The following is a 21,915-nucleotide window of genomic DNA, read 5'->3' on the forward strand; positions in this document are numbered from 1 at the left end:
CTGTTTGAGCATTGTCTCGGGACTCGTGGCTATGATGAGGGCTGCTACTGGGGTTGCTTTGTTTAGTGCCCGATCATCGATGGTCAGTTGCCATGATCCATCAGGTTTCCTGACAGGCCAAATTGGTGCATTATTTGTTGAGGCTACTGCTCGAATTACGCCTTGGTCAAGCAGACTCTGTATCACCTTTGAGATTTCTCCCTCTGCTTCTTGGGGAAAACTGTACTGCTTTTGGGGTCTGAGATCGGGACGTGTAATGTTCACTAAGCCAGCGATCTTGCCACAGTCGTGTTTATGCTGTGCAAATGCTGCTTTGTGTCGCTACAGGACTTCCCTAACTTCTTTATTCTGACTAATGGCTCGACGGTCGAACCAGAAGTCTCCTACTGCGCTAATTCTATTTTCATAGTCTCCAACAGTGAGCGTGGCGGGGGCTCATTCGGCCTTTGCCATTCTCCACACACGTTTGTTTACTGGGTCGAATGATAGATTGTGGGAGCTCATAAAATCAATACCTAGAATGTGTTCGGCTGTCTGGGATAGGTCGACCAGAACTACGGGGTGTTTAGTTTTAATGTTCCCTATCTGAATTGCTACAGGGGCTGTGATGTGTCCCTGCTGTAAGTGTCCTGTAAAACTGCTGAGAGTAATGGTGTCCATGGTGGGCCATGTGTCTCGCTGAAACATTGTGGAGGATATTATCGTGGTACGGGACCTTGCTGTGCCCCAAAGAAATTCCATGGGGTGTCCCCGGACTGTGCCTGCCACTACCGGTCTCCCGGACTTGTCCCAAAGGGTGTCGCAGACCCAAGTTGGGGAGTACGAACACCGTCAATCGGTGCATTCATATTTGCGTTATCAGAACGGGTGGTAACACTATGGATCGGCTTTGCCCTATTCTTATTCAGGGTGCCCGTCTGCTGGTTTTGCTGCTGTTTCTGGGGGGCTTGATATTCTCGTGCGTAGTGTCCTCATTGTCCACAATTGTAACATTCTTGGGATTTAGGCTGCTGTGGGCCGTTTCTTCCCTCATTTACCCATGCGGGGTTCTGATGTGTCCCAACTGGATGCATGTTAGCATCTGCCTTCTCTTCCTCTGCTCTACCGTAAGCTGATTTTCCCTGAACGGACTCTTCCCAAGCGCGGGACAATCTCTTTAGTACCCATTTCTCATTGTGGGTCTTGTCTGAGGGGTTGTAATTTGCGCAAGCTCTCTGTCCTGCTTCTGTCGCATGGGAGACAAGGATTCGAGTCCCTTCGGCCATATTGCCTGGGCTCAAATGGGCGCGGGCTAACTCTCCAAATATCACTATGAAATGAATCCACAAGCGTCCAGCAAACGCTGTGGGGTGCTCTGTCTTTTTTTGCCTACATTTGTTTAAGCCTTCTACGGGATCTCCTTTGTTGTAGCCTGTCTAGGATCGCTGCATGCATTTCTTGGAGGGTGCCTCCTCCTACATTTTGTGGGTCAGGAAGGGCTGCCACAACTGAGGGGTCGAGGCTCAAAACTGAGCTTCACTTGCTCTTTTTCATCCAGGCCGTACATGGTTGCCTGTTGTTTTACCCTTGCAAAGTAATGGTGGGGGTCTGCTGTGGGTAGGAACGGTGTTATCTTCTCACATGCGTCCCTTAATTGAGTGATGGTTAATGGGGTGGTGTACAGGAAATCTGGGTCTCCGTCTGTTGTGGCCCTGCGCTGTGTGGTAACAGGGTTCATAGGATTGTGTTCTGCCTGTGCAGTCGAGGGTTGGAGTGCTTTTCTCTTTTGTGGTTTGTCCTGTGTACATGTTCCATGTACATATCTATGGGCAATCTCATTTAACTCCTGCCAATCGAGGCCATTTTCTTGGTCTAACTGGGGTCCAAACGTGCTCTGGAACCCATTTTGGACAGAAAGCAGGGATTGCAGTTCTGCAATTTGCTTCCGGCATTTTGCGTGATCTACCGAGCTCTGCCTTTGTTCCATCGTGGAAGTATGGAGTGCTCGTAGGGCTGCTTTTAAATCATTACATTGTTTCTTTAATTGCTAGACTTGGTGTTCTGTCTCTTCTCGTACCAACACTGCACATTGCGTGTCTTAGTAGGCCTTATCATATTGCGACTGAAAACTGCTTAAATGGGTGGGACAAGATTGGTGTGCCGATTTGACATCCTCCATCTCCTTGTCCTTTGCCGCTATCTGCTCTTTCAGTTCCCTGTTTTCGTTCTCATACTCACTCACGTTTCCTTCACTATTCTTGTCTCTCTCTTCAATCTCTCTGCGGAGCGTCCTCATGACCTCCTCTGTGCCTCGCAATTGTGCCAAGCAGGACACGATTGCCATCAGCTTGCGAGCTTTCCCTAAGCTCTTCTTACGAATCTCTATCAGGTTCTCCCACCAAGTATGCCCTATACTTCTGGGACCTATTTCATCATTCGCACAAAATTCACTCCAAAGGGGCCATGCTTTCCCTTTGAGATATTTTCTAATCTCCTCTTCCCATACGGGACACTGTCCTACTCTACTGGTCGCTGCGACCTCGAATTCTTGGGGGTTCATAAGGCGTTCCATTGCCTTCATTGCCATTTCTATCGCGATCTCTGGGTTTCTACCGAGTTCGGAACAGGGGGTGATAAAATGGTGATGTAAACACGGGTACGGCTTACGCTATTTTCCGGCCTACAAAACCCCCGACAGTTTTATACAACAAAATCTCTCAGGTTTACCTTATATCCCTGTTAGTACGCATGTAAATAACACACTTCCGAATCTTGGGAGGTTTGATCAGTTTTGGTCTTCGCTTGTGGTTTTTCTTTTTCCAATTGGATTCTAATTCAAATTTGGGTTCTCTCGGAGTGACTAGGCCACTTCTAACTCGAGTCCCACCTGAGTCGCCAGTAATGTTGCTGTATTCTGGAAGTTGCCATCCCAGATGGCTACACTCCTATTCCCTGCCCTTGCCCCCCCCCCCCCATCAGCCCCCCCGTTCCACCCTACCAGGGTCTCAGTAACATCACAGGGTGATAGACTACTGCCGGCACTGCCAGCAGGCCAATATAGTGCCGAAGGGTGAGATAACCCGCTGTGAGCTGAGTTCTGATGCTCTTCACTCTATGCCATAATCTGACTCCTGTCTGTCTGCTGACACCCATCGCCTGCACATGGTATGTCTCCAGATGGGTGGGGGGAGGGGGCCAGATCTAGGACTACCGAGCCACGGGGATGGGGCCGGGGGCGCACAGAGGGCAACTGGGGGAGGGGGTTGCAGGCCGGCCCACAGTGCAGAACAAAGTGACAGAGGCTGCACATGTCTCCAATCTAAAATGTATTAATGGTGTACAATGGTGACCCTAACTGTCCTAGCTACCAATGGTGCTACCCCCCCTCCCTCTCAGTGATCCTCTATCTGATTAGCCCTCCGTGCTCTGTCACTATATCCACAGGATTCATGTCAGAGGTGGAGGACCTTTGAGCCTTTGGCAGGCACCCTCTGGAGGGCCTGGAGACAGAGGCACCCCTGCCGACTTGCTGATGGCACGTGCCTCGCTGTGTCACCCTGTTACGACCACTGACCCCAAGATGTGCCGTTGTCGGGGGGGTGGGGACCCGGGAAAGGTGGTGACTGCCGTAGTCACCCAGTAGGGAGACTCCGGGTTGACCTCTAGTGCTCTCTCTCCTCCCGGATGGTGCCCTTCGGGCCCAGAGGGTCACCTTGAGATGGAGGGGCAGCTGGAGTGATCTGGAGGTTTCAGCGCCCTCAGCGATGCCCCGACGTGACCTGGCCATGCTCTGCAGTATCTCACCAATGTCCACCTGTGTCTGAGACACGTTCCTCAGCGACCGGGCCATGCTGTCAAGGCTCTCAGCCATGGCCCACAAAGTCTGAGCAATGGCATGGACACCCCATCACTCACGGCCCGGTGGAGGTCGTGAGCTTCTTACGGCACCTCCTAATCGTGGGGCAGGTTTGTGCTGTGGCCTGGTTGCGTGCTGTCTGGGTTTGCTCTGCGGGATCGGTTTAAGATCCCTCATTAGCGGGGAGCTGGCGGACGCGGTCCAGGTGAATCAGCTGATGGGGCAGTCACTTCTGATATGAAGCCCATAGGGCATCATTATCTGCCCTAATTGGCGTTAGATACAGGTGGCGTTCTCGCCGGGTCAGCCATTGGGAAGCACACAGCTACCACACTTAAAAACCATCCCCACTGTCTCGCCCACTGTCACTAGTTGGAGACCTCAGAGAACAAGAATGTATAACCATAAAATTCCAATTCAGGGTTGATGTCAGAAAGGAAGTCTGGAACTCTCTCCCTCAACATGCTATTGAGGTGAGGTCAATCAAAAATTTAAAAAATGCAATTGATAGTTTTTTGTTAGGCAAAGTTATTAATGGTTATGGAATCAAAATAGGTAGATCAAGTTAAGATACTGGTCAGCCATGATCTAACTGAATTGTGGAATAGGCATGGGGACTGAATGGCCTTCTCCTCTCCCTATTTTCCTTTGTGCTTATACTCTTACATCTGATTGATATAAACTAGAGGTCATCAGTATAATATTGTCCTGAAAAAATCAAATGGCAAATACATTAAAAAAAACTTTGTTAGAACATAGAACATAGAACAGTACAGCACAGAACAGGCCCTTCGGCCCTCGATGTTGTGCCGAGCAATGATCACCCTACTCAAACCCACGTATCCACCCTATACCCATAACCCAACAACCCCCCCCCCCCTTAACCTTACTTTTTAGGTCACTACGGGCAATTTAGCATGGCCAATCCACCTAACCCGCACATCTTTGGACTGTGGGAGGAAACCGGAGCACCCGGAGAAAACCCATGCACACATGGGGAGGACGTGCAGACTCCGCACAGACAGTGACCTAGGGAGTTTTCAGAATATGGAATATGTTACAATAAATGAAATATACTATAAATGTAATCCTTATATTTTCATCACAGGGAGTACTTAAGGTGAATAGTATAGATGACTTTAAGGGAAAGCTAAATAAACACGTGAGAGAGTTGGAAATATAATATTGTGCTGATGAGCAGATGAGGAAGGATGCAAAGAGAGGCGCATAAATGCAATCTCGGACTGGTTGGACCAAAAGGCATGTTTATGTGTGGGATATTCTAAGTAATTCTATGTATGTTTCTTTGCAATAGATTAAAAATTGAATGGTTTCTATAATGGATGAGAGTTCTGATCAGATACTACTGCCCATGCAGCCAAACCAAAAATCTACCCCATTGTTGAGACGGTGATAACATATCGTAATAATCTTCTCTGAATACAAAGTTTCTTCTGTTGGTAAAAATGTATTTGACTAATTTCTTTTGTAAGTTGTAGAACATGTGTTTGAAATAATTTAGGGAAAACCCCAGACAAATAACTCATGTATTTCTTGAAATTTTATCTATGATTTTGTGTGATAGAGTTCAATCCTTGAAAAATAAGACTAACTGAATGAAATGTCTTTTTGTCCTTAGGGTGAAAAAGGCTCACAAGGAAGTACTGGTCCCTCTGGTTCTGCTGGAATTGGAGAACCTGGATTGCCTGTAGGAAACTTTAAATTATTTTTTAATACGTAAAAACATACTGTAATTATTAAATCACTTGATATGTTATTCCAGAAACTCCAAAATACTGAAGCTTATGTTGTGCTTTTTTGCATTTACACTTTAGCCTGTTAATGTTCAGCTTTTCTCATTTCTCATTAATTTACAAACTGCGCGGAAATTGGGCGCGATTCTCCGCCCCCCACGACGGGTCGGGGAATAGCGGGAGGGCCTTCCCGACATTTTTCCCGACCTCCCGCTATTCTTCTCCCCCCCCCAACGGCCGCCCCATGACACGAATCGCTGCTCGCCGTTTTTTACGGCAAGCAGCGATTCTCCCCTATTCGATGGGCCGATTTCCCAGGCCTTTACGGCCGTTTTCACGAACTCCAACACACCTGCTGTCACAGTTCGTGAAAACGGCCGCAAAGTGCCGTTCTGGAGAACCATGCCACCGATTGGCACGGCCACACCATGGCCGTGCCAAGGGTGGCATGGGCCCGTGATCGGTGGGCACCAATCACGGGCAGCGGGTCCGAACCCCGCGCACTCTTTGTTCCTCCGCCGCCCCGCTGGATCAGTCCGCGGGGCGGCTGAGGGGCATAACAGCCCGCGCATGCGCGGGTTTCACGCATATGCGCAATGACGACATCCGCGCATGCGTGGATTGGAGCCGTCCAATCCGTGCATGCGCGGCTGACGTCACGTTTGCTTCAGTTGCCGTTAACCTTGGCGCGCGGGCTTAGCGAAGTTCGCTAAGCCTGTGATGCCGAGGTTCACGGGGCCCCGCTGCTAGCCCCGACCGGGGAGCAGAATCGGGTCCCGGGAGGGGGCGCGGAGGCTGCCGTGAAACACGGCCAGTTTCACGGCAGCCTTCACGACTCTCCGCATTTGCGGAGAATCACGCCCCATGAACTTTGAATCTGATAGCAGTTGAAAGATGGGCATGAGAAATACAAGACTGAGAATTTCAGATTTGAGGTGGAAGGTTCTCTCGCCTCCTCGGGGCATGTCTCTCGGTGACGGAAGGTGGCCTGTCATTGGCTGGCGACAGCATCTGCTGGTCCTGCTGCTGTCTAGGATATTTCCCATTGAATTCACCACATGCTGCTGGGAAACCAGCGGTGGGGACGTGCAGTCAGTGGGGCCAGCTGGCAGATCTCATCCTAAATGTGCAAATATTTTATTTTCTGCAATAGAGATGTGCTGTTAAAATTACAGATTGGTTTCTGCAATGAAGACAAAGCTTCCAAGAGGTCACTCCAAAGGAGAACTGTAGATTTTGAGCTACACTTGTTAATTGTTGTGCATCCTCTGAGGTTAACTTTGAGACCTACATTTAGTAATAACTGTATCTGAAACATCCTTGTTTTCAGGCAAGTACCCATGCGTTTCACTGATGCAGCCTTCTCCTCATCCTTCATTGGGAAGATGGCACATCCTCACCCACTTCTCTGTACCTTTTGAGATCACTTGCGCTCTGTGCATCAGCCAGTTCCACATCCTCAGTAACACTGTATCATTTCTGCTGCCTAGGTGTGAGGAAGCAAGTGCATGATGCCAAGCTAAAACTATCTTTACAAAAGTGCATTGTGATGGATTAATTGTACAGTTATTGCTTTAAGGAGGCACAGAGTGTGTTGTGTAGAATGGGCAGATAAGAAAAGGAAGGGAGTCTAGTGTGTTGCCTTGCCTGCGTGCCCTGGTGAGGTCGCTGAGTTTTGTTCGACACCAAGTTGCAGTCCTATTGATGAAGGATGTGGCACTCAATGTCAGTACCATCTCCTGCAGACAGTACACTGATATACTTCATATAAAATGAAAACAAAAAATGCTGGAAACAGTAATGTATTTAGCTGACTTGTTGGCACTGTCATCATAAGGCCATATGACATAGGAGCAGAAGTAGGTAATTCAACTCATGGGGTCTGCTCCACCATTCAATGAGATCATGACTGATCTGATGTAATAATCCACTTCCCCGCCTTATCCGCATAACCCTTGATTCCCTTACTCATTAAAAATCTGTCTATCTCAGCCGTGAACATACTTAACGATCCAGTCTCTACAGCTCTCTGCGGTAAAGAATTCCATAGATTCACTAACCTCTCAGAGAAGCTGCTTTTCCTCCTCTGTCTTAAATGAGACTTACTCTGAGAATCTGGTCCTAGATCCAAAACAAGCCTCTCAGCATCTACCCTGTCAGGCCCCCTGAGAATCCTCAATGTTTAATAAGGTCGCCTCTCATTCTTCTAAACTCAAATGAGTACAATCCCAACCTATTCAAACCCTCCTCATAAAAAAAAATCCCTCCATAAGCAGGACCAACCTATTGAACCTTCTCTGGACTAAGTGTCATTGAACAGCGGTGGGGAATGTTAGGCAGAGCCGGCGGGAAACTCCCTGAGAAACCCGCCACAAATGAACTTAGAAATGTTTTGGGAGAATCACATCCATATTGTGCAAAGAAAAAAGTCACCCATGATTAAGGCAGTGCCTTTTTTAACCTGGCCTCATTATCTCCTGATTTATTCTCCGTCCTATAGCATAGCCACGATAGATACAGACTACCTCCAGCAATTTCTTCTTCCCCTTATTGTTTCTTATCTATGCATATATGGGGCGGGACTTAGTTTGTTTGGAGATTTGGGCAGAGAGATGGCAGATGGAGTTTAATCCAGACAAATGTGAGGTAATGCATTTTGGAAGGTCTAATACAGGTAGGGAATATACAGTGAATGGTAGAACCCTCAAGGGTATTGACAGTCAGAGAGATCTAGGTGTACAGGTCCACAGGTCACTGAAAGGGGCAACACAGGTGGAGAAGGTAGTCAAGAAGGCATACGGCATGCTTGCCTTCATTGGCTGGGGCATTGATTATAATAATTGGCAAGTCCTATTGCAGCTGTATAGAACCTTAGTTAGGCCACACTTGGAGTATAATGTTCAATTCTGGTCACCACACGACCAGAAGGATGTGGAGGCTTTAGAGAGGGTGCAGAAGAGATTTACCAGAATGTTGGCTGGTATGGAGGACATTAGCTATGAGGAGAGGTTGAATAAACTTGGTTTGTTCTCACTGGAACGAAGGAGGTTGAGGGGCGACCTGATAGAGGTCTACAAAATTATGAGGGGCATAGACAGAGTGGATAGGCAGAGGCTTTTTTCCAGGGTAGAGGGGTCAATTACTCAGGGGCATAGGTTTAAGGTGCGAGGGGCAAGGTTTAGAGATGTACGAGGCAAGTCTTTTACACAGAGGGTAGTGGGTGCCTGGAACTCGCTGCCGGAGGAGGTGGTGGAAGCAGGGACGATAGTGACGTTTAAGGGGCATCTTGACAAATACATGAATAGGATGGGAATAGAGGGATATGGACCCTGGAAGTGTAGAAGATTTTAGTTTAGACAGGCAGCATGGTCGGCGTAGGCTTGGAGGGCCAAAGGGCCTGTTCCTATGTTGTACTTTTCTTTGTTCTTTGATTCTCCGACGTCAAAATTGGGAAGCGCGATTGGGCGGAGAATAGGTTCCAACGCCAAAATCGCAGCAGGCGCTAATTTGACGTCAAATCACAATTTGAAAGTGGCATAAATGCGTTCCAGAACCCACGTACAGTAAACACTCTTTGCATGTCATTAGCGGGCCCGACCCAGTAATCTCCGGGGCGTCCACAATTGTCCTCCTCCGATGGACCGAGTGTGCCACAGAGGAACAGGTGGCAGCCACCCAGGATGGGGAGCCGGTCGCCCAACAGGCCAAGAAGAAGGAGGTGCCAAAGAGACGCCACATGAGGCCTCGTGTGTACCGGCAGCACCTGTCATTTGAGGACCTGCCGGACTTGCCATGCTGTCGAAAACTTTGTCTGGGCACAGAGACATTGCGATATATCTGCCAGATGATGGCACACCTGGCACTGCCGGGTATGGGGGGAAGGACACCCACTCCCAGTGGCCATCAAGGTGATGGTCACCTTGAACTTTTAAGTGACGGAGTGTCCTTCCAGACACAGAATGGGGACCTATCCGGGATCTCATAGACCTTGGTGCACAGGTACATCTGCACCATCACGGAGGCCCTATATCCCCAGGCAGCTCAATACATCCATTTCACTGTGGACCGAGCCCACAAGGATGCCCGGGCAGAGGGGTTCACCACCATCGACGGGATGTCCCGAGTCCAGGGGGTGATCGACGGGATGTATGTCGTCCTAAGAGTACCTGCTGATGACAGGCCGCTCTACACAAACCAAAAGGGGTACCACTCGATGAACATGCAGCTGATATGGGCATCATTTCCCTCTTCACCCGATATCCTGGCAGTGTGCACAACGCCTTCATCCTGGCATTCATTCATCGATTCCCAACATGTTCGAGCCGCTCCATCAGCCAGCGCCTGGGTGATGCCCTCAACATTCCCAGTCATGACACGCTGTGAGTGGGCCACTCTCAGGAGCGCCGCTGCCAGTTCCAGGTGGCTCTGGGACTTGGTCGCTTGTGAGGAGACAACCCTGTCCTGAGCCTCAGCCAGCACCTGCACAGAATGCCCCAGGCGTTGGACATGCTGATCCATAGCCAAAACCCTCGCCCCCAATGGCCCCACCACGGATGCCACCCGTGTGGTGTTGGCCTGCGTGGCACGCACATGGTCAGCACCACCTCCTGCTGCTGCACACGGTTGAACTCCTCCAACTGCACCTACAGGTGCTGGATGTTCGCTGACATCCCCTCTTGGAGTCCCTGGCTCTGTGATTGCATCTCCATGATTGATGGGACTGTCCAGTCCAGAAGCCCGATACCCATCTGGATGGCAGCTAGTTCCTGGGCCAGCGCGCCCCCCCCCCCCCCCCCCCCCCCCCCGGACCATCCGCCCCCTCGAGTATTCCTACCTCCACCTGCTGTGTGGTGCGCACCAGATAGTGTCCCAGAAGCCTCTTCATTAAAGTGCCCAACCCAGGTGAGTGTCTTTGGGATGGTGGAGGGTGTTGGAGACAGCTGGGACCGGAAATCTGTGCCATCCTGGATTCGAGCTCCTGGGTGTCCTGGGCCTCGAGAGGAGGGCTGGTGTCCAAGCTGCTCTCATCGCTGTTCGGCTCACGGAGGGGGCACCGATTGCAGCACTGGCTGGGGTGGGGGTCACTCCCGGCGGTGGAGCGTGGCCATCTCCTGGAGGGGGAGGCAAACACTGTTAGACAGTCTGACACATGCAGCCCAGGGAGTGGGTAGCTGGTGGCCTCAATGGCCAGCAAACCCGGACATGGCGGCCGGTATGGGTGCCGGCATGTTGTGCAGGGTGGGGCTTCGCCCGCCCTCCAGGTGGTGGGGTGGTCGTGTCATGGGTGTGGGAGGAGGGTTGGGGTCAGGGGCACAGTGTTGCCCACTCACCCTGGCCACTCTGAGGAGGTCGGGAAGTTGTGTGCAGCACAGCTGACCGTTCCAGACAATGTTGCCCACGGCGCTGACTGCCTCTGTCACCTGTGCCCAGGCACGTTGAACGGCTGGCAGCCACTTCCCAGGCCGCGGTACAGGATCATCCTCCTCTCCTCCACGGTATCCAGAAGGGTCATCAACTCGGCATCTGTGAATCTTGGGGCTGCTCTCCTTGCTGCCATCTTGTTGCCTGGGATGGTGTGTGGGGAGTGAAATGTGTATATGTGGCTGCAGCTTGTCAGCCTCCTGAGTGTTAATTGCAAAACCGGCGAATCCGATACCATTTCTCATTGGAATCGATTGTGTTCTATGTGGTGCCGGTGCTAGCCCTTTAGCAGTACCGGAATCGGTCCAGGTGTGGCGCCAGTTTTGCTGTCGTGAAAGTCCATGAATTCTGCGTCGGCGTCAACACTTAGTCTCAGAAACGGAGAATCCCACCCATGGATTCTATATCTTTCAGTCCAAGATCATTTCTTGCTATCGTGCTTCTTCCATCTCACACTAAAAAGCTACCTTACCACCCTTTCCTTCCTGCCTATCCTTACGAAAAGTCATATGTCCCTGGATATTTAGTTCCCAGTTTTGATCTCTTTGTAACCACTTTTCTGGAATAGTTATAAGATCATATCCATAAACCTTAATTTCTGTCATTAATTTATTTATTTTGTGCCGAAAACTAGGTGTATTTATGTAAAGAACCATTAATTTTGCCTTTTTACAAAGGGCTGATTTAGCACAGGGCTAAATAGCTGACTTTGACAGCAGACCAAGGCAGGCCAGCAGTGCAGTTCAATTCCCGTACCAGCCTCCCCGAACAGGAGCCGGAATGTGGCGACTAGGGGCTTTTCACAGTAACTTCATTGATGCCTACTTGTGACAATAAACGATTTTCATTTCATTTCATTTCATTTTCCCTCTTGACCCTATTTGCTGCTGTGTTTTATGTTTGTACACTCTGTCCCTTCCTGTCATACTCTGGGTATCATAACCAAAATATTTGCTTTGCGATGCTGCCATATACATAGATACATACATGTCCTTTGTGGGCCTACATATCCCCTTCTCCAGAACCATGCCCGCCCTCTATTTATCAAAGGATTATGTTTTTTTACTTCAATTTTCTCAGGAAGAGCTTGTAGAAAATCTCACCATCAGCAGAGTTTTGGATAATCTCAAATTTACAGAGGGTAGAATGTGGGAGGAATGCATTCAGTAAGGAATTCAATGGAATAGTCGAGCCTAAAGATAATGAAAGCATGAATGAGGGTTTCAGAAGCACATGAGCTGAGGCGGGATGGCACTGTTCATGAATATGCGGCCGAGAGTTCATCTCATGGTCAAATATAACACCCAACATTGAAAACAGTCTGGTTCAACCACATTTCATTGCTTGGGAGAGGGACACATTTCATTGCTTGGGAGAGTGGTTTATGATGAGAACTGAACACAGTGGCTTATGTTTTTTAAATATTTAGTTGGAGGAGATCTCTGCTTACCCAGTATTGAATGTCAGACAAGTAGTCTGACAACTTAGATACAGTGGACGGGTCAAGAGGCAGCAAGATGAAGCTGGGTGTCTTCAGCACATACATGTAAACTTACACTCTGGGCGCGATTCTCCGCAAATGCGGAGAGTCGTAAAGGCTGCCGTGAAACTGGCCGTGTTTCACGGCAGCCTCCGCGCCCCCTCCCGGGACCCGATTCTCCCCCCTGGGCGGGGCTAGCAGCGCGGTCCCATGAAGCACGGCATTGTGGGCTTAGCGACCGACGCCAGGCGTCATGGCGGCTGACGCGCACGATGACGTCAGCCGCGCATTGGCGGGTTGGACGGCTCCAACCCGCGCATGCGCGGATGACGTCATCACGCATATGTGTCAAACCCGCGCATGCGCGGGCTGTCATGCCCCTCAGCCGCCGCGCGGACTGATCCTGCGGGGTGGCGGAGGAACAAATAGTGCGCGGGTATCGGACCCGCTGCCCGCAATCGGTGCCCACCGATCGCAGGCCTATACCACCCTTGGCACGGCCGTGGTGCGGCCGTGCCAATCGGTGCCATGGTTGTCTGGAACGGCACTTTGCGGCCGTTTTCATGAACGGTGAGAGCAGGTGTGTTTGCGTTCGTGAAAACGGCCGTAAAGGCCTGGGAACTCGGCCCATCGGCCTGGGGAGAATCGCTGTTCGCCGTAAAAAACGGCGAGCAGCGATTCGTGTCGTGGGGCAGCCGTGGGGGGGGGGGGGGGGGGGGGGGGAGATAGCGGGTGGGGGGGGAGAATAGCGGGATGGCGGGAAAAATGTCGGGAAGGCCCTCCCGCTATTCTCCGACCCGTCGTGGGCAGCGGAGAATCGCGGCCACTGTTTCTGGGTAATGTTGCTGTGGGGCAGCATGTAGATAAGTAATAGGAGGACGTAATGTAAAGGAAAAATCTTTGGTGTATACCAGAGGTAATGATGTGGGATCCGGAATAAAGTCCATTGCAGGTGATTATTTGACTCTGGCTAATAATAATAATCATCATTATTATTGTCACAAGTAGGCTTACATCAACACTACAATGAAGTTACTGTGAAAATCCCCTAGTCACCACAGTCTGGCACCAGTTTGGGTACACTGAGGGAGAATTCAGAATGGAACCAGGCGGATTCAGTCTCCTGAGCTGTGTAATAGTGGTGATAATGGAGAGATGTTGGAGGAAGATGATGTGGTTAACTGTGTCAAATGCTGCAGGCAGGTCAAGGAGGGAGAGTTTACATTTGTCACAATCGCATAGGATATCTTCTGTGTCTTTGATACGGGGCACAATGACAGGGGTGAAAACTTGATTGTAGGGATTTCATCATGGAATTCCAGACAAGATGGGCATGTATTTGAGAAATCACATGTTGAAGAAATGTTGAGAGGAAAGGAAGGTTGGGGAATGAGGCAGTAGCAAGGTTGATTTAAAAAAAAGATGAACGATGATAACAGATTTGAAGGTAACACTAGGATGAGCACATAGTGCAACAGTAATGTGGGTGCAGAACAACAGAACCAGGCTGTACCGCAAAACACATTATAGCATTGAGGTTTCGTGTTGGTTGTCATCAACTTGGAGACGGGCGGTATTAGACAATGCTGGATACATTCTATTCTACACAAGAGACAGGAAGCATTTCAGCAATTCAGGCCTTTAAAGGCAACAGCTGCATTGCAGAGATCAGTACAATTCAAGTCCTGTGGAGAGGCAAGATCATTATATTTTCCAGAACATTAGCCAATATTTTTATCTGAGAATCTTTACATACATGATGAATTTTTAATTTGACTTATGCTTGCCAGAAACAGAAGCCATCACATTAATTTAAAAGTTCTATCTAATGTGAATGAGTTTGAGGATTTGTGCCATTGCTTTAATGGTAGCAGCATACAAAGCAGCAGTCTGCTGTGCAGGGAACTGGAAAAAATCAGCACACATTTGTCAAGTGATAAGTGCAGGAACAGGGTAACAAATGCGACTATGAAGCATGCTAGAGATAGAGTTTTGGAGCAGAATCCAGTGATGTGGATCACACCCACTGTTCAAGATTCCACCTGATTTTCATTCCTCTGAAATCAAGTAGACTCTAGAATGGGTAGAACCTGCCCTGATTGCTAGCCAGAAAGTAAAGGTAAAATTTACCTGGCAGTGCCAACCTGGAACTCTGGAAGTGCACCCAGGCACCATGGTAGTACCAGGATGGAGGTGCCAGATTGGCAGGGCCAGATAGATTGCCAGGGTACCATCTTGCCCTGTCCCTGACCACTCGGGGGTCTCCCATGGGCAGGTAGAGCCCCCCGCCCCCCAGGTGCCATTACATCTGGTCCATGTTTGTGGAAACCAGTACTAAACGGCATCCTGGTGAGATCTCCCAGGCGTGGCTGTTAAGGTTCCAGGCTGTGGGAGAATCCCGCAAATGTATCTTTAAATGAGCCTAATGGCCCATTTAAATATGCTGATCTGGATCCACCCAGTGAGGGTGAGATTCGGACCTCACACCTTGCGAGACTCCATTAAATTTTGTATGCCATTTCGAGCGTTGCTTTCACGAGATTCAGTGGGCTCAACCTGACACAAAGTCTGGCTTGACAAGAACATTAAATCTCACCCAATATATCTCAAGTACTTTCAAGATTGAAGCCCCTTACAAGTGTTCACTGGAATAGGAAGAATGGAAAGAAGAGGGATTTTGAAAAGGGAAACTTTTGTTCTCAAAATATATTTTCCTTTTTCAGGCAATATTGACTCATCAAAGTGTTCAAAAATGTAATGCCTCCCACACTTTCCTGTTTTCTCTTGCAATATTTCAGAACATTTATGTTTCCCATTATCAGACTCTCAGAAGCGCTATAACATTTTTCACATCTGTAAAAATGGTTTAGTGTTTCCATCTTACTTGGCAATTGCAGTTTTTTATCTGGAATTCAGATGCTAGCATGTTCCCTCGTGATATTTGAACACCTCTATCAAATCTCCTCTCAACCTTCTCCCAGCTCCTCCAATCTATTTGAGTAACTGAATCTCTCACTCCTGAAACCGTGTATCCCAAATCTTTCCTGCACCTTCTCCAATACCTTCACACCTTTCCTAAAGTGTGGTGCCCCGATTAGTATATATTCCAGTTGAGGCTGAGCATGTCTTTTTAGAAAGATTCACCATAACCAACTTGCTTTTGTACTCTATGCCCCATTTTTGAAGTCCAGGATTTTGTATGCCTTATTAGCCACTTACATCAATGAATGGCGCACATATAGCCCCAGGTTCCTCTGCTTCACAACCTCCTTTAGATTTGTATCCTTTATTTCCTATTGCTTTTTCTTGTTCACACAGCTCTGCATTGAATTTCAACAGTTATGTGTTTCCACACATGTTCCCTTGAAGCCTATCACACTCCTCCTCACAATTCACAGTACTTCCACGTTTTGTATCATCTACAAATTTTGAAATTGTGCCATACACACACAAGCCCAAGTCATTAATATAGATCAAGGAAAGCAATACCGACCTAATGCTGATTCCTGGGCAACCTCACTATATACCTTCACCCAGTCCTAAGAAAAAACATTCTCTATTGCTCGTGTTTCTTCTCATTCCGCCAGCTTTGTATCTATGCTGCCATTGTCCTTTTATTCCATGGGGTTCAACTTTGCTGACACCTTTTATGTGACACTTTATCAAAATGCTTTTTTTGGAAGTACATGGAAGCTACATCCACTGCATTACCTCATCAACCCTTTCTATTACTTCATTGAAAAACTCAATCAAATTAGCTAATCACGATTTTGTCATATTCCTGACAACGAATTGTTGAAGGAAGAAAACAAAGCCAGTATTGGAATAAATGTATTCATAGAATGAAACATTACAGGTACACATCTCCTGACTTCACTTTGTTAGTAAGTGTCTCTTTTGGGGAAAACAATTGAAATAAATTGACAAACTGAGGGACAAATAAAAAAGCAGCCCCTTGAAGTAATACTGCAACAAGAGAAACAGAGTCACAAAGGAAACTTAAAATATTCAACCAAAATATGATAAAGATTAATAAAGCATCCCACTGAAGGCTACTGTCTCTTTGCATGTCCTCAATAGCCATCTAATCAATGCTCTCCACCTCTATGTACTTAACTTCAGTTGATAGAATTAACAGATTACCTCAAAACAAATCCATGCTATCTTTCCTTAATTAAGCCACATTTGCTCAAGTGACTATTAATACTGTCCTGGATTTAAAGCCTCTCTAAAAGCACTAACAAACCGTCTCACAAGGCCATTGATCTCGGTTCCAATCAGGTGCAACCCATCCCACCCATAATGGTGTCATCTCTCCTTGAATTGGTCTGACTATCCCATGAATCTAAAGCCTTCTCTCCTGCATCATCTCTCCAGCCACGTATCCTAAATCTGTGTGTTTGGACAACAATTTATTCTTACACTTCTCATTATCTAATCAAAGGGGTAATTCTCCTTGGAACTCCTCCTGACGTCCTGCCATAACTTGGACAAAAGTCCAGTGTATCCAACGGCCTCCCATTATTCAGCGGCCTCTCCAGAAAGATTAGTACTCCTTTTGAAAAACTTGAACCTGGCGGAAGGGTTTCTGTAGGGAGCCAAGGAGGCGAGTAGCCATCTTTGCTCACAGGCAAAAAGCCTGGGGGTGCTGTGTTTGCCACCCCAGTGCTCAGCAAGGTGGTGGAGTAGGGGAAAGATCAGGTGGGGGGGGTCCCTTCACAAGGGTGGGCCGGCATGGGGGAGTGGAGGGGGACGTGCTTGGGGGGGGGGGGGGGGGGGGGGGGCAATCGGGGCAACCGCTCGTGGCACCACAATGCCAAACCCTGGATCGTGTGTAACTGTTCCGGGGGCAACCCTTGTCCCTGCCCATCTACCCCACTGAGCACCCATAACCCGTCACCGACTGCTGAGGTTTCTGGCTGCGTGGCCGAAGGCTATTGCTGATAGGGAATACTTCACACAAGTAGATTCCCGTGGGTGGATGGGTCATGTAGCATGTGGGAGTCATTGTCTAGCATCCCAATCACACCCTGATACCTGGACACTGTGCTTGAACACTGCGGGAGGCAACACACACACAATATCCGAACACCCAGGGGATGGGGCACAGCTGCTGGGTCATGTCCACGGCCGCAGAGTGGGTGAGTTCCACAGGGAGGGGAGATGCTTGGAGAGATGAGCAAAGGGTCTGGAGGCCGTTCTGCATTGCGGAAGAAAGTGACACAGACATCATACTGCTTGTGCAAAAAGGAGTTTAATGTGATGTACAATACCCCACTCCCGGTGGTGCCCCCCCCCCCCCCCCCCTCCTCCAACACCCAGCCCCTCCCCTCTCTCCCGGTGCCCTCAGTGATCCTCAACCTGCTTGGCCCTCCTAGCTCTACTACTACGTCTAGGTGTGTCCCCAGGATGCAGATCTCAGGTGGAGACATCCAGCTTCTTACCACATCTCGTGGCCTTCGATGCCCCTGGCGGCCGTCCTCTGGGTTCTCTGGGGCTGGAGGACCCCGGCTCACTTATCGGCAGCACATGCACAGCCATGTATGCTGACCTGAAGACAAAGCCTCATCAGAGGGGTGGAACTCGGGGGAGCTGGTGCCCACCATCGCTACGCCATGGGACGGATCCGGGTTGGAACTCAGCGCCCCCTCCTCCCGATCAGTGCCCTTAGGACCCTGGGATCCACTTCGGGACAGAGTTCGAGCTCCGGTTACCCCTGCATCTGGTGAGTACCACACTGGCTCTGACAGCCCTGGCGGTTCCCCATGGTCTGCACCATAGTGTCGACGCCCTCGGTGATGCTCCTCAGTGACTGGGACAAGCTCCGCAGCGCCTCGACCATTCCCCTCTGAGATCGGGACATGTCCCACGGAACCTCATCAAGGTCAGCTGGTACTGGGTGACATCCCCCAGCGAGGCAGTCATTCTGCCGAGGCCCTCAGCCATGACCGTCACTGACTGTATGACGCCTTGGACACCTTCACTCATCAACATTGTGGTCCAGCTGTCCATTGTGGTCGTCAAATTAGTAGTGTTGGCCTTGGTGCCATGCATTGCCGGCAGCATCTCCTACACCCCAAGCCTCTGGGACTCCTCCAAGCAGCTATGGATTTGCTGGAGCGACACTGACATCTCCCTCTGAATGTCCCGGCTGCTCCCTATCATCTCCATCAGCTCCGGGTAACTCTGTTCCACAGGTTCATCATCAGGCTAGGGTCCTGAGATCCAGCAGACCTCCGACTGTTGTCTTGCCTCCACCTGATGTGCATCAGCAGCTTGCTCACTAGATTGTGCCCCAGAAGCCTGTCCACTAACATTTCCCACCGAGGTGTATGTATCTGAGCTGCTGGAGGGTGGGGATGACAACTGTGCCGTGACTACAGTGGCATCCTCGAGCTCTCCTCCGAGGTGGTCTCCTCGGAGTCAGGAGAGGATGCCGCCCAGGATGGGCCAGCGCCGTCGGCTGGAGGACCTGCGGGAGAATGGACGCGTGGTCAGTGGGAGGGATGGGTCAGTCAGTCAGTAAGCCAATCACTACTTATGTTTGACAGGTCCTCGGGGTGGAGCCCTGTGGTTCCTCACCTTTGCGGCGTCCGCCAGCCTCCGCATGGGTGACCAATATGTCCTCGCCCATCCTGATCACCTCCAGAGCCCGGTCCTCGAAGGAAGTGAAGATTCTTATGTCTGGGCCCTTTCCCACCAATTGTGGCAGAGCTTTTCCTGAGGGGACACAGAGAGGGCATCGTTAGCCACACGCATGGTTCACAGCGGTGGGAAAGGGGGTGTACAGGTGGCATTGGGGGGTGGCGTGGGGCTGGGGGGAGGGCTTGGGGTCTCAAGGGGAGTTGGGGGGTGGATGCTCCCTTGGGGGGGGGGATTGGTCTTTACTGGGTCGTGCTATCCAATGTAGGTCATTGACCTACTCCCGGCACTGATGGCCAGTTCACTTGGTCATACTACTCGAGCTTATGGCCACCACCACCTCATCCCAGGCAGCACTGGCTGCCTTGTGGTTCACTCAGCGCATCCCTCCTAGCCTCCACCACGTGCACGAGCCTCCCCAAGTCAGTGTCGCCGAATCTATGGGCCAGTCTCCTCGACACCATTGTTGCGAGCTGTGTGGGGTTGGCTGAGCAAGTGCACCGTAAGTGCTGCTTAACTTGTTAGTGGGGGGCTGGGGAGCGCGCGCTGGCGTATCAGCTGGTGAGCTGTTACATGCAGCGAGAAGCCTGTGAGGCCTCGTTAACTGGACGAATTAACGTTGAATTGCGTTGCCGGCCTCGCTGGGCTGAGCGCTGGGAAGCTCGCGACAATTCCTGCTCACTACCGCACTTAGAAATTTTTCCGGAGAATTGCGCTCTTAGAATTCGTTTTTTAGTAGTGGGGAGCTGAACTCAGAGATCAGGCTGCCATTTTGAAAGGGCGCCCCGATCTCTAAGTGAGCTTGTGGGTCCCCCCCACCCATGGGAAATGTCACCCCCCCACACATTCGAGCACTCCCCCAAATGCCCCCAAGTGAGGACACACTGCTATGGGCCCCCGGGGAGCCCCCCCTCTTCAGGCCCCCACAAGTCCTGTTACAGCATGCCCCTTCCAAGACCCACACCCGTCACCACCCCAACTTCCCAGAGGCCCCTACGTACCTGCCCTGCACACCACTACCCAAATCCCCCTCAACCCTCCTTTAATGGGCTTGGCCCCCCTTGGCTCCTGATCCTTGGCAGTGCCACACTGGCACCCGGGCACCCTTTCACTGGCACCCGGGCAGTGCTCCTGCCAATGTGGCAGTGCCAGGTTGGCAGTGCCAAGGTGCCCACATGCCAGGAGGCCACCCTGCACTGACCCTGACCACCCAGGTGTCTATGATGGCCTGAGAGACCCCTCCGCCTGGCTCACGTTTGTGTGGTCCAGTGCTGAACGGCAAACGGCTGCATCATCACTGGGGAAGCCGGTGGACCCCGGGTAAGTTTGCCAAAGTTGGTTTAAAACCGGCTTCGGTGTGTGCCATTTGGTCCCGCCCCTTGTGGGCGGGATTCATACTCCGACAGTTCGCGGGACTTGGGTGGATTCCGTGTCGTTCAAAGATATTTGGGGAAACCCGCAAGAGTTCTCTCCCTGCATTCATCGGCCACACCGCGCTCGAGCGAGAGTACACCGTCGCCGGCAGATCGCACCCAGAGTTAATTTTAAACTTGACTCTCTGATATAAAGTATTGTCATTGCAAATTGGCAACCTGTACAGAAAATGCCTTGTTCGCATTCCTGTTGATTTGAGCCAATTTGGAATACCAATTATCCCAGTTTTATGACCAGGTAGTAAGTTGAAATTCTATGCATAGCATGATTATTTACATCAACCATTTCGTTTTTTTCAGAACCCAATTATCTATCCAAATCATTTCTGAAAGAGTTAATCATTGCTAATGGGGTGAGTTTGACCCCAATTATCAATTCTTTTGGATAATCTCCAGATTATCTGAAATTTGAAAATTTTGTACACAACAAAATACAGACTGTCACTTCTGTGGAGTGGCAATCACAGTCAGATTACCACTCCACTCCTAATAATAATTATCATCTTTATTGTCACAAGTAGGCTTACACTGACACTGCAATGAAGTTACTGCCACATTCCAGTGCTTGTCCGGATACACGGAGTAAGATTTCAGAATGTCCAAATTATCTAACAGCACGTCTTTCGGGACTTGTGGGAGGAAACCAGAGTACCTGGAGGAAACCTACACGGACACAGGGAGAACGTGCAGACTCCGCACAGACAGTGACCCAGCCGGGAATCAAACCTGGGACCCTGGCGCTGTGAAGCTTGTTTTCTAACCTGAGAAGGAGCCGCACTTTTCTTGCCTGACCTTTTGACTTGGCCGGTTGAAAATAGTTCAGTGAAACGGGCTCCTAAGGCCTTGTGTTGAGGGCAGCTGAGTCTAAGGTAAGGTGTGGTGATATGATTTGCATAGCTGTCTGCCATTGGGGCAGAACACCGGCTTACCATTGGCCCTGGTCGGTCATGTGCCTCTCGACCGATTGGTCGAGAGGCTGAGTTAACCACGTCTCCTTGCCGAGGTATAAATAGTCAAACGCCCGGCGGTCGTCCATTTTATTGTAGACAACCGCAGGGCTAAGTTCTAGTTTATTAAAGCCTAACTTTTGTAAAGCAACTCGTCTCTCGTGCAATTGATGGCTCATCATAAGGAAGATCTACTTTACAGTGCCATTTTTTATGGCACTGCAAAGCAGATATATTTTAAGGCCAAACCATTTTTTAGAAGCCAGTGAGAGGACAAGTGTATAAGATAAGTGGGTAGGATTCGGGGGGTTGTAGGGTCAGGTGGGCAAGTAGCAGGGGGTGGTGAGTGAGTAGGGAGGTTAATGGGGAGCTGGTCAGTGGGAAGTGGTTGTGAGGGAGTTGG

The 21,915-nt window shown here is 49.9% G+C and overlaps 1 protein-coding gene across 1 annotated transcript in view; it reads left to right on the plus strand.

The window, feature by feature from the left end:
• The window catches only part of LOC119965674 (collagen alpha-1(XXVIII) chain-like), a 318,322-nt gene that overhangs the window by 147,766 nt on the left and 148,641 nt on the right, over positions 1 to 21,915 (plus strand). Inside the window, exon 13 of the mRNA XM_038796439.1 lies at positions 5,475 to 5,543. Coding sequence (XP_038652367.1) covers positions 5,475 to 5,543 — 69 coding nt within the window. The remainder of the gene's footprint in view (positions 1 to 5,474; positions 5,544 to 21,915) is intronic.

Source organism: Scyliorhinus canicula, chromosome 5, assembly GCF_902713615.1.
Source record: "Scyliorhinus canicula chromosome 5, sScyCan1.1, whole genome shotgun sequence".
Lineage (NCBI taxonomy): Eukaryota > Metazoa > Chordata > Chondrichthyes > Carcharhiniformes > Scyliorhinidae > Scyliorhinus > Scyliorhinus canicula.